General features: G+C 41.6%; 6 protein-coding genes across 6 annotated transcripts; 1 reads left to right on the forward strand and 5 right to left on the reverse strand.

Annotated features, from left to right (window-relative positions):
- Positions 1–4: 4 nt before the first annotated feature.
- FOA43_002323 (uncharacterized protein) lies at positions 5–2443 on the reverse strand (the record flags this gene model as incomplete). The annotated part of the gene is made up of 2 exons (XM_038922620.1): positions 5–2140; positions 2438–2443. The coding sequence occupies 2 exons, from the start codon at positions 2441–2443 to the stop codon at positions 5–7; spliced, it is 2142 nt and encodes a 713-aa protein (XP_038778548.1).
- Positions 2444–2517: 74 nt separating this feature from the next.
- FOA43_002324 (uncharacterized protein) lies at positions 2518–4313 on the reverse strand (the record flags this gene model as incomplete). The annotated part of the gene is made up of 2 exons (XM_038922621.1): positions 2518–3157; positions 3496–4313. The coding sequence occupies 2 exons, from the start codon at positions 4311–4313 to the stop codon at positions 2518–2520; spliced, it is 1458 nt and encodes a 485-aa protein (XP_038778549.1).
- A 189-nt stretch (positions 4314–4502) lies between these two features.
- FOA43_002325 (uncharacterized protein) lies at positions 4503–5363 on the forward strand (the record flags this gene model as incomplete). Its single annotated transcript, XM_038922622.1, has 1 exon — positions 4503–5363. The coding sequence occupies one exon, from the start codon at positions 4503–4505 to the stop codon at positions 5361–5363; it is 861 nt and encodes a 286-aa protein (XP_038778550.1).
- A 210-nt stretch (positions 5364–5573) lies between these two features.
- On the reverse strand, positions 5574–6940 carry LSC2 (succinate--CoA ligase beta chain; the record flags this gene model as incomplete). Its single annotated transcript, XM_038922623.1, has 2 exons — positions 5574–6819; positions 6936–6940. 2 exons carry the CDS (start codon positions 6938–6940, stop codon positions 5574–5576), a joined length of 1251 nt encoding a protein of 416 aa, XP_038778551.1.
- An 880-nt stretch (positions 6941–7820) lies between these two features.
- FOA43_002327 (uncharacterized protein) lies at positions 7821–9809 on the reverse strand (the record flags this gene model as incomplete). The annotated part of the gene is made up of 1 exon (XM_038922624.1): positions 7821–9809. One exon carries the CDS (start codon positions 9807–9809, stop codon positions 7821–7823), a length of 1989 nt encoding a protein of 662 aa, XP_038778552.1.
- A 1118-nt stretch (positions 9810–10927) lies between these two features.
- Positions 10928–12592, reverse strand: FOA43_002328 (uncharacterized protein; the record flags this gene model as incomplete). Its single annotated transcript, XM_038922625.1, has 1 exon — positions 10928–12592. The coding sequence occupies one exon, from the start codon at positions 12590–12592 to the stop codon at positions 10928–10930; it is 1665 nt and encodes a 554-aa protein (XP_038778553.1).
- Between the last annotated feature and the right edge of the window lie 112 nt (positions 12593–12704).

A 12704-nucleotide genomic window follows, 5' to 3' on the forward strand; every position in this document is an offset into this window, starting at 1 on the left:
TTACTCATATAGTATTGAACTCCGAGCTTTGAGATGCAACAGCTATCTTGGCCATCCTAAGCATCTTTCTCTTTGAATTTTCACGTGGCTTCTTATGATGCTCTTGAGAGTTTCTTCCAGCAAGCTTTTTAGGGGCTTCTCTGAGTCCAAAGGATTTGGCCAAATGACCCAAATGAAGCTTTTTAATGTTGAAACAGTCTCTTTCAGACGCCAAATGTGTCGTATATGCTCTAGCGTGACTGACAAATGCACTTGTTGCAATCTCCCTCGATCTGGCATCTTCTAAAAGCCATCTTTCCATATTCAACTGGAAAGTTGTAGCATGAGTATCCCAATTACCCTCTCTGAAGGGAATCTTCTTCTTATTCCTATCTGTACGAGTAGGGATATCAGAATCCTCAGCATTCTTATGTTCCGGCTTGGCATCTTCCTTAAAAGCTTTCTTGAGAACATCCTCATAGCTTAAAAACTTCAAATTCTCCTTATCATTTCCATGTAAAGGCTCAATCTTCTTAATATACCCTTCCTCATCACCAGGAAGCAAGAATAAAACAGACAAACCAGACGAACCCACACGTGCCGTTCTTCCCACTCTATGAAGATGATCTTCAAGCGTAAATGGGGGGTCAAATTCCACAACATTTTCAATACCAGGAAGATCAAGACCACGAGAGGCGACATCTGTACAGAAAAGAACTGCATGCTTATGCGAAGTACTCTTAGAAAAATGATTCAACGTTGCAGCTCTAGTTTGCTGCGATAAAGATCCATGCAATTTATAGATCACAGTGTCAGGATTGATCAGGGGAGCCGTAGTCGCAGTAATTTTATTAGTTGTATCGCTGTCTTCTCCCTTTTTACGATTCTTTTCAAGCTTCTGTCGTCCCTTTTCCATCGTCAGTCTTCTACCAGTTCTGGTCAGCGCAATGAAATGAAAATCGACTGAATCAGAGCACGAGAAAAAGACGATTGTCTTTGAAGTACCTGAAACAGGCTCCTCAGAGGTCAAATTTTTTAACGTGGCCGAAAGAGCCACAAATCGAAGCTTTGGAGGAACAACCATAACTTCCTGAATCAACTGCTCAGGTGCCTTCATTTCATCGGACCCCAAGCTGTCCACAGATTGAGAGGTAATCAATTTGGCATCTGTAAGAGATATTTCACCTAACTTACGCACTTTATCTTTCAGTGTAGCAGAACAAAGCACATTGATTCTCTTGGAGGGTAGGCTGCCATTCATATTTGCAGGTAAAACCCTGCTGAAATCCTTCTTCAACTGAGTCAACAATTTACTAATGGCCTCCTCAAATCCGAGTTCCATCAATCTATCACCCTCATCTAGAACAAGATATCTCACTCTAGACAAGTCCAAATTTCCTGTATTCTCAATATGATCTGCCAAACGACCTGGTGTGGCCACTAGGATGTTAACACCTTTTCTAATCCTGGCCTTTTCTGACTTTTTCTTCTCTCCACCAATCACAATGCCAGGAACAATCCAATGACAGGTCGAACAGAGCTTAGAGGCAAGAAAATTGTATGTCTGCGTAGCCAACTCTCTTGTAGGTGAAAGAATAATGGCAAAGACACCACTCTTTCGATTTAGAGTACCATCACTTGCATCCATAAGCTTCTGAATGATCGGCAAAGTAAACGACAACGTCTTACCGGAACCAGTCTGTGCCTGAACAAACAAGTCACGATCTTCTTGCAACAACGCAGGAATTACAGCTCTCTGGATCCTCGTAGGTTTTGAATATTTCATCTTGTCTTCAAGAGACTTACAGAGCGCTTCGTTGACACCCAAAGCTTTGAAAGTAGCGCTCTCATCGTTGAGAAGTGCACCATTGGACGGCTTTAAGCCTTCATCAATCTTCTGGGTATAATCTCTCTCTTTCACCTCTGGATTAGCCGTGAACAAAGACGAAACGTACGAGTTGTCCCCTTGTAATCCTCTTGATTCTCTATCACTATGCGATCTTTTCGACCTTTTTGAATATTCTTCAGACTCATCTTGCTCGTCTCCGTTTGATCTTTTCTCACCTCTTACCTGCTGTGCTTCACGAGGGTTTCCATTAGGCTTCCTTCTGTCGTCATCAACAGAAGCTCTATCTGCCCCAGAAAATGTCTTTCGAGACCCCTCTGTTTCTTTGTTTTCTTCCAATTCTATCATAGTTCTCCTCCTGTCTCTCCATCTGCCTCCTACCATCTTAACGGTCCGCTTCTTAGAGGGGACAGAATCTGTAGCCGGATTCGGTGAAGCAAAGTTAAGTAACATTCCGTCATCATCGTCATTTTCCGACATTTTCAGTACAATAAATCAGATTCTTCTGGGTGAATAGTGGAAAAAAAAGTGATTTTAAAGGAATAAAGAGCATAATCCTCTTTTAAAAAGATCGTCCCGAAATTTTTTCTCCTGGGAGCAAAATTTTCGAACATCCATTTGGGGATAAGGATTTTGGGCCTTTTAAGGATTTTAGGGATTTTAGGTTTAAGTCTCTTTTAGGTAGAATCGTTTCATGTTATCTTGGATTCTTTATTTTCTACATCATAGATTGATTTGAAAAAATGACTGGCTTTCTCTTTAAACCATAATCGTTTTGAAGATGCTTGGCTATGAATTTCGACGTCCGTATCGTTCTCATCTTCTTCCTCATCATCGCTATTATGTTCACAATTACCACTAACTTCCTTCTGATATTCATCATCACTATCATTTTCATCGTCTGTCACATTGGCAACACTCATAGATTCATCTGCAAAATTAGGGTTTATTCGTGATTTTAATATTGATCTACCAGACGACATAGAAGGAACATCCCCGTTGAATCTGTTGTGTGAAAGTTGTTCACTTAAATCAGAAATTGATTGCTCTGGCTTATACTCTAAAATCTCCACCGGTTCCAGACAAGTGGTGACTTTTCGAAGTGTTTCAAATCCATATCGGGAAGTTTCGAAGATCTGCTTGTTTTCCTTTCCTGGAGTGAAAACACTAGCTTGGTCTTGAATTTGCTTCTTTGAAATATTATCTCGACTTGAATAATTGCCAATCACTCGTTGTGAAAGAACTGCACACTTAGGAGAATCAAGAACTACCTCGGTTTGATGGATCTCCTTTGGTTTCATTTCTTGAATACCTTTAATCTCATATCTAACACTTGGAATGTTTGATTTATGAAGTGTGTCTGCACAAATACACTTGGATATAAAATTCCGAGTAGCTGACATACACATGGAACAAGATATATGCCTTTTTACCTCAAAGAAATATTGGATCTCGCAGTAATACCTATACTTGCTTCCTGAGATGCTCCTATACATCCTTTCTTTCTTTTTTGGTTCTTCATCTTTTTCAATCAAGGTGAACAGACTCGGATAAATGCACTTTCTAAGAATGTAATTATCATCATCATCTTTTTTTTCCGATATGAAAGAGTCTCATCTCCCTCCAAATGATGGTTCCAGAACTTCTGTATTTTTATAATATCCAAGAACAGATCCTTCAATAGTCCAATCAAATAAATGTTTTTTTGGGAATCATTTCCAAACTTTCCAATTAGCAAGCACATCACTCGAGCAGCTTCCAAATGACAACTTTGAATCAAAGTACCACTGATAAATAGAACATTCAAAAATTGATAGGCCAGTCCAATCAAGTCCTTCAACTTTTTCCAATTAGCTGCTAACATAGTTCTGGCAAAATCAAAATCAAAATAATTGGAATCATTGAATGCAGCCTCTAACTCCTTCTCATAGTGCCGTATTCCTTTCATGAATCCCTTTGCTTCTTTCTTCTTTTTAGTCTGCTTTTCCTCATATAATCTTGCCTTGACAGATAACTCAGTCCTTCGTTGGTTATCTATATCTGCCCAGAATTTTAGCAGTATAAGATGTGCCTGCTTAATTTTAGACAAATAAGCTGCCAATTGGTTAGGCACTTTAAAGACTAACATATATATCTCTAACAGAGTAGAAATATAAATATCCAAGTGAAAATCGCTGTTTTCAGATTGAAGCCAGTAATAAGCAGGAACACTCTTGTTGTTTTTGATACTTTCATCGAACTGGTTGCAAATTTTCACTATATATTCAAGATTCTTTGTCAAAGATTCAATATAAAATGAGTGCTTAACACAAAAGGTAATGACATTACTGATCTTATTGACGTTTGCAATTATCTCATTTTCGTATTCTCTAATACTTTTATCTATAGTAGATTGGAAAGTATTTTGATAGTTAGACTGATGCCGACTTTCAAATTTCTGTAATCTTTGGTTAAATTCATTTCCTGAAAGTCCCAGTATTTTAGTCATCTTTGATTGATAGAGGAAGAAGAGAAGTCCAATTAAATTGACAGATGATAAGCGCCAGGATTTTTCCAAATACGGAAACTTAAAAACGTCTACAAAAAAAAAAAAAGACCCCGAAAATGAAAAATAAAAAATGAAGAGAGACTAAAGAATAAGACAATAGGAGCTTCTTGTTTCCTTATAGAATTCACCATGCCATCTCTTTTTGTTAGTGATGATGCAGAAGTAGAAGTGACAGTGAAGCAGGAGGAAGAGGAAATCCTTATGGAAGTGGATGAAGAGGTAACTGAGAAAGAGGAGGAAGAAACAGAAGATGATGATCCGGTTCTTCGAGAGATACCGATCCATTTAAACACTACAGATCCCCAAAAACTTGATTTAATGCTATTACAATACACAACACGCAAAAACAGTGGCGGATCAGTACCAACGTCGATTGAATATAAACCTAATTCGAAAGTGGTGGAAATGGAACTTCCATTTGAACAGACAAAATTCTTCAACGAGGACAAATCCAAAGGCTGGAACAAATTAGAAGGACAAATGCTTCGTGGAGTGGTGTGCAGAAATGAGACGTCTGGATATTTCATGGGTCGTGTGGGACAGGACGGGGAGCTATATTTCAATCCTATAACAGGAGGTACGGCACAATTAAGACCGAGCTTTCGATACATTGACGACTTACGACAGAAGAAGATACAAAAGGAGGCCGAAGAGGCCAAGCAATTGGCAAATGATTCTTCTACCAAGGTGATTGGAGAGAGAGAACGGCAGGGAAATTTAGCAGCGGCAAGAGCAGCAGCCCTACATGTGGTTCAAATGACAGCGAAGTCGTCGAATCAAACGATTCCTCGATTAGGAGGAGCGCTATTGAGTAAAAAGCAGGAAGATGACGAAACTGCAGAGACTTATGAGGTACTACCGAGGGAGAAATACGATGTGAAGCAGATGGAGATGCAGTTGGGAGGAAGCGACTCAGATGCTGCGGTGCTAAAACCGGCGGCTACTCAAGCAGAATATATCGAGATGCTTATGAAGAAGATGGGAATATAAGTGTAAAATTAAGAGCATAAGTCATTGATTGGTAGATAAAAACACAATAAAAAACAGAGACAGAACAAAAAGACAAACGGAAACTAACAGAAAGACAAATCAATAAAATCAGAAGGTCAAGTGAAAACTCATAGAGCTTAAACGATGGCTTTTAGAAGTAAAAAAAAAGACAACAGAAAATAAAAAAAAATAGACACTCTAATTGATATCTTACTTCTTTCCAAGCTCAACAACCTTAGCGGCAGCCTCGTCTAAGTCGCTGAACAAATGCAACTTGTTCAAACCGGACTCGGCAATCTTCTTCTGTGCAAGTTCCAAGTTAGTACCACGTAATCTAGCAACAACAGGCACTTTCAAGCCCAAGTTCTTAGTTGCACTAATCAAACCATCAGCAACATAATCACATCTGACGATACCACCGAAAATGTTCACGAAAATGGCACTGACGTTCTTCTCGGTCATAATCAACTCAAAGGCCTTCTCAATGGTTGCAGGAGTAGATGCACCACCGACATCTAAGAAATTAGCTGGAGCACCACCATATAACTTAACAACATCCATAGTAGCCATGGCCAAACCAGCACCGTTGACTAAACATCCGATGTTACCATTCAATTTAATGAAATTAAGGCCATATTGAGAAGCGGTAACCTCATCAGGGTCCTCTTGGGACTCATCTCTCCAGGAGAAGACTTCCTTTTGTCTGTAAGCAGCACTGTTATCAAAGTTAAACTTGGCATCAACACATTCAATATCATGTTCTTTGGTCTCAGTCAAAGGATTAATCTCGATTTGAGTAGCATCCTTCTCTCTGAAAATCTGGAAAAGCGTCTTAATGGCAGTAGCAGCTTTAGAGACAGCGTCATCGGTGAAACCCATACCGGAAGCGATCTTGGTAGCTAATTCATCAGAAATACCTTCATCAATTCCAACAGAGAACTTCTTGATGGCATCAGGGTTCTTTTTGGCAACCTCCTCAACAGACATACCACCTTCAGAAGAGGCAATGACCATAGTGGACTGGTTCTGTCTGTCCATAACGATAGAGAAGTAAGCCTCATGCTCAGCGTACTTTCTTTCGACAATATAGACAGCAGAAACAGGCTTACCGGCAGGACCGGACTGCTTGGTAATCAAATTGTGGTGCAACATCTGCTCAGCCACTTCTTTGGCTTCTTTAGCACCATTAATCAAATGCACACCAGACTTGTAACCTGTATCAAAGTGACCTTTACCTCTACCACCAGTCAAAGCTTGAGCCTTGATGACCAAATCATCAGTACCCAACTTCTTGGCAGCCTGATATGCCTCTTCTGGAGTGAAAGCAGCAATACCCTTTGGAGTACCGACGCCATATTGTCTCAACAAAGTGGCAGATCTGAACTCGTGAATAGACAAGTATCTAACTTGTGAAACTCTCTTGACGAGGTTTTTATTGAAGGTTCTAGCAAACATACTAAATGACAAAAATGGAGAATTTGTTAGGTAAAGAAGAAAGGAGAATAAAAAAAGGCGGAAATGGAAAAAAAAAGTGATGCCAATTGGAATAGAAATAATGTGAACAGTTTGAACTGCATAGGAGGAGATATTGAACTTAAACTGATTGGGAATTGGATCCTTCGTAGGCAGAGAGACCCGAAGGACAATGAAAAAAAAATGCCGGCGTGTGGAGAAAAAGAAATAATCTAGGCGGTTGAGGGGAAGTGAGGAAGGGCGGCGGTAGGGATATCGGGGGATGAGATGGGCGTGGGGATGTATCGGACGGGCGTGAAGATTCTACGGCCATTACCTGTACCGGGAGGACTTGAAAAAGTTGTGGGGCAGTGGGGGGTCGCGGGGGGAAAACGGTCTTCCTAGCAGCGGTTTTCGTAGCGGCGGTCTTCGTAGCAGCGGCCTTCGTAGTAGCGGTCTTCGTTGGAGCGCACTTGGTGGCAGGGCACTTGGCACTTGGTGGCAGCGTAGTTGGTGACAAGGCATTTTACGGCAAAAAACGAATTTTTCGCGGTAGAGTTTGACGGCTGCTGTGAGCCGAGCTTGGGGTTCTGCATTCACCCTAATGGCTCTTCATCTTCAGGCTCTCTAATGAACCTTCACTTATGAAGCCCTCCAAGGCCCTCTGAGATCCTTCAATTCTAAAACCCTGCTACTTTAAGACTCTCAAAAACCTACCACCCCTTCCCTCAAATTGCCGCTTCATCAATGCAACCCACCCTCTCCACAATCTCTTCAAACAATGAATCCTTTCGTGCTGCCCGCCCACCCATCCACGGTAACACCACATAGCATTCCCCTGCTCTTCGCACCTCGCTCGCCCGCATCGCTTCCCCGTCCTTTTTCGAGTCTCTCCTATGCGCGGCTATCGGAACGCAGAGGACCTGATTATGTAATCGTTTCTTTTTAAAGATTTGTCCGACAATCGTCTTCCCTCCTTCAATCTCCAATGATTCCCTCAGATCTTCACGATATTTGCAGCTGTTCTAGTTGAGTCACTGGTGGGGTAGACGCTGAGGCCACCGAGGTCACTGTAGCCGTTGACGCTGTGGTAGTGGTGGTGGTTCCTTTTTTGATAACTGCCTTTTCTACATTCAGTTCTTCGTATCTTTTCCCATACAATTCATACCAGAATATCACATCGGTGAAATTTGGGTAAAGGATAGTTTCGGTTTCCTCCGATTCGTGCGGACTTTCGACTTCTTCTATTTTTTCATAGTTAGGATTCAGAAACTGAGCCTTTCGGGCTCTGAAATAATCCCAAACAGACCTTGTTCTCTGTGGTAATCGCAGCTCTTGAATCCTTTCCTTCTCACAGTCTTGTAAAAATGTACCGTATTGACATGAAAACAAATGATAGACCAATCTTCGTAGAAATCTCTCATTGTACTCAAATTTGCTCGGATACTGCCGCATCAATTGGTATAGACAATCCAAGAATTGCTGGAAGATAGGACTCTCAAATTTCGTACTCTGTTGATGCTTAAATGCCTGATTGAGCTGCCGGATCCTCTGAAAATTCGAATCCGAAGTGTAATTATAAAATTTGGTATCTTTTTGAAGATGTCCACATCTTTCGTTGAAACGATGACCAAACGAACACCAATCTTTCTCGACAAGAACCACAAATCCTTCCAAAGTCCGGAAATATGGATCAATACAGATTTGTACCAAAGATACAACTTGTGGAGTTCTGTCCCATCCATCTGAACAATGAATCACTATATGAACTCCTTGCAAATGTATCCACTTGATCAATAGATCCGTTGATCTTAATAGCCGTGAAATATGCTCTAGCCATCCACTCCTATCCAATTTTTCGTAATCTGCCTCCAGATTCTCTTCTTTTCTACTACTAACATCGCTATTCTTTAACACTTGCTTCACCTTACCGATGCTCTCACGCATAGTGTGAATATTTTCCAGCCCTAGAAACACTTTCCGGTTCTTGTCCCCGCAATAATTATCCATGTTTTCAGTTCCTGCTCCCATTGCCACCTGAGCCATGGCACTGGTCAACGGTCTCGCATCTACTATCAAATTCCGCTTATCTTCTTTACAATTCGTTCGAAACACCTCGTAGACCAGCTTCTCATCTTGAAATGACCTATTCTGCTTAATACCAACCAAAGGCTGCGAACATCTTACTATGGTGCATCCATTTTTCTTGTAGTAATAAGTTAACGCAGGAAATCTATTTTTGGACCGAAATCGTACCGTATGACTCAATATCGTGTCACTGATTGTCTGTGGAACGCACAAACGAGCTGGATATGTATCACAAAGACTATAATCGCTGTTGATATCAGTCATCCGCCATCCATAACTGCCCAGAGAATCATTCTGACCCTCTTCAAAATGCAATCCCTGCCTTTGAAACTCTCGAACCACGTCATAGTTCTTCCAACTATCAAAAGGAGCCTCTATTTCAATAGGCTCATAAATAAATGCATAACATTTCTCTATGCTATCAATGCATGTGAGTCGCAGAATACTCTCAAATGCATCATGGCATTGGCCTTTGTCAGCAAAGTCAAAGCTTGAGAAATTGTAGTCCCTACAATAGAGCTTGAGATTGGCCCCTTGAAGCAATGTACTGTTGCTTATGTCAGTTCTGTGAACACTTTCAGCTTTGTCAGCCCTATCAGCTCTATCAGCCCTATCAGCTCTATCTCTATCAGCTCTATCAGCCCTATCAACTATTTCCTCGTCATAATCTCCTTTAATGTACATCAAAGCTGATCCTTTACGAAACTCAACCCTTTCGATCATTGGATAACAGCACCACAGCTCTCTAAATCCACTGCTACCACTACTTACAGTGGTGCTCCCGTCTCCGGCCGGAGTAAGAGTGAAGATTAGGTGATGAGTGGTTAAATGAAGCGAGCCCTCAAATGACCGACCACGACGATGTAACGTCACATGGTCCACCTTTGTAATTTTGAGGTACTCCATTGGTGAAAACGTGTCAGAGAAAGAAAGAAAGAGCAGTTGTATGTGAACCAATGCGCTTGGATCTGGATCTGTAATCAGTAGGAGTCGTCTTTTTTTAAAAGGCTGTGCATAAGAGTGGCCTCCCTTGTCTGCAGAAATAGGAAGGAACTAGGATCGAAAGAGAGAGGGATTTGATGCCTACGGTGAGCTAAGTAGTCACAATTAGCTCTTTATATCCTACATCATTTGAAGCCAGCAAGGCTACGATGATTCCTGCGTTTGTCCGTTTGTCTGCGCAGACTGATGAATCATCATTTTACTATCCTTAGCAGAATCTCCCTTGTTAATTAACCCAGTCACAGGCTCACCATCGCTTTACACTACTATCAGACTCAACTACCAAATATGTTTCTTGTGAACTAAGTATCGTATCTTCAAGATCAAAAAAAACTCTAGAAATTGAGTCGGGTGGAGGGAGCCTCAATAAAGCTTTAACCACCTTTGCTACTCTCTCTCCGTATAGACAGACATCGCTCAACAAGTGAGCCGCGAAGTGATGGGAGGTGAGCTGTCAAACTACTATCCGACCACGTAACGTTGATATGTACAGCCAATAGACCTATGAATAAACTACATCAGAAGAAGTTCTTCAAAATCTCTCGCCGTTCAAAACATCTCTCTATTCGTGTAGACATATTTATCTTAAAGTACCTATAATCGGATCTTGGACTGCTTCTTCATCATCAAAATCTGTGATCCACAAAACAAGAAGAACACAAGATACAAAATCACAGCACCAAAAATCGTCTTGGCTACAGCCTTACCATCTTCAGGGTCGTTGATCGAGCCAACCATTGTCTCATTGTTTGTGTAGAAAAGTGCACCAATCAAAGAAAGGAACACTACTCCAAATGCTGACACTACTGTGCAGAACCACGCTTTTCCCGCCTAACTCTTAGGTTAGTAACTTATCCCGTCAAACGATCCCGCCAATGACTTACCGAAACAGCCGGTTTCATATTATCTGTATGCTTTGCTAAAAGGAACCGTCACTACTAACTCCATCTAAAAACTAGTTCAAAGTATCGCCTTAATAAATATTATATGGTGTAAGGATGTTTGTCATCCAAATCCAATCCTTAATTACCATCTATAGAAAGAACACGTTTGTTCCCATCATTATATCCGTACTGACCGCGTCTCTTCTGCTGCGTTTGATACCCCTTTGGCTCATCATTTTCCATAGCAACGCTGAGCTTAGCCTTCTTCTTCAATCTTTCCACTTCATCAGTATCGCGTTGATGATTCTTTTCAATCACTAAATTTCGCATCAATTTGTTCTCCATTTGAAGCTGCTGAATTTTCACCTCTAGGTTCTTTGACATATCTGACAATTCTTTCAAGCTTCTCTCCATTTCCTGTTCTTTCACCTTCTTTTTAATTCTGAATCTCGCTGAAGCTGCCGTATTGCGGCGCCGCTTATCCTTTTCAACGTCTCCTTTCGAATCCGAAGAAAACGGTGATGTACTGACAGACGAAACACTACCTCTCTGAGTAGCTCTAGACCGAGTATCAACATTACTGAACGAATTTTGTAAAGAGGGCCTCGTGTTAGAGCCAATCGTAGATGAAGGAGTCGAATTCTCCGTTGTCGTCATAGTCATGGCCACCGGGGTCGGCGACATGGCTAGCGGGAAAGTCTGGGCAGTTGCGGCAAAATTCGATGCAATCCCTGGAGGAAGTGAACCGTTATTTCTCGCGCTATTGCCTTGATAATCCTCCTCCATTCTGGGAAGGAAAGGTCGAGGATTGAGAAGTGATTGCGCTAGAAACTCAGCATGTCGTGAAAGAGGCGATTCTGCGTTCTGTGCTAAACTTGCCAAGGGATCAGACTGAGTGTGCGTATCGAACTGCGTAGAAGTGGTAGAGTGTGAAACTGTTGGACCAGATGACCCCTCAGATTGACGTAAGAGATCATTTTTATGGCATGCAATCAACGTAGCAAGAGCCTCAATTTGCGTCTGCGACAATCCAGCTGCTGCAAGCGTATTCTGAGCTCCTTGAGGAATCTCAACCCGCGGAAGCATCTGCTGAACTTGTGCTATAGATGAATCTGTGGCACCCAACGAGCCTAACAACGCCTGTGTAGCATTAAAAGACTGTCTTGTCTGCGTTTGTGATGTCCTAGAGAATCCCGAATGACCCAACAATTCTTGTATGGTGCCAGGAACCTCTGTAGAATTCACGTTAACGTTGTTAAAAGCGGTCTGTTGAAAGCTTGAAGGACCTGAAAACGACTCAACAGAGTTATGAGGGTCTCGAGAATCCCTGGAGCTACCAGAAATTGGCAGGGATGAAGGTTGATTGGTCGAATTATCGATAAACTGCCACGATGATTGGTTATTGTTACCACCTGCATCACCTGAATCATCAACAGGTTTCTTAGGCTTATCCTCGTCGGGAAATATGAACTCATCATCAGCAAAAGCAGCCAATTCAGCACTTAATTGCTCCTCGAAGTTAGGACTATCGCTGATTGGATCGTTATTGTTAGACTGGAGAAAGTTATCCACATAAACCAACTGTTCAAGTAAAGCAGTTGGCGTATCATCAATAGACGACGTCCCCATAGATGACGCCGTGGCAGCGGTAGCCATAGCACTTGTTGTAGCAGCATTGGAGGAAGAGTCAACGATTGCTGTTCCCTCACTTAGACCTGTTTTGGCTGAAAGAACACTATTGTCCCGAGAACTTTCGCCCCTAGAACTCTTGGAATGCTGGGTTACAAAGTTATACCCGGACATTGTAATTAAAGTTGCTGAATCGTGCTATCAAAAGGAATAATAGAGAATTACAAAGCAAGAAAGGAGTTTCAAGTCGAATAAAAAAGTGAGGGAACAAAATCAAATGAGCCTA

Source organism: Brettanomyces nanus, chromosome 2 (genome assembly GCF_011074865.1).
Source record: "Brettanomyces nanus chromosome 2, complete sequence".
In the NCBI taxonomy this organism is placed as follows: Eukaryota; Fungi; Ascomycota; class Pichiomycetes; order Pichiales; family Pichiaceae; genus Brettanomyces; species Brettanomyces nanus.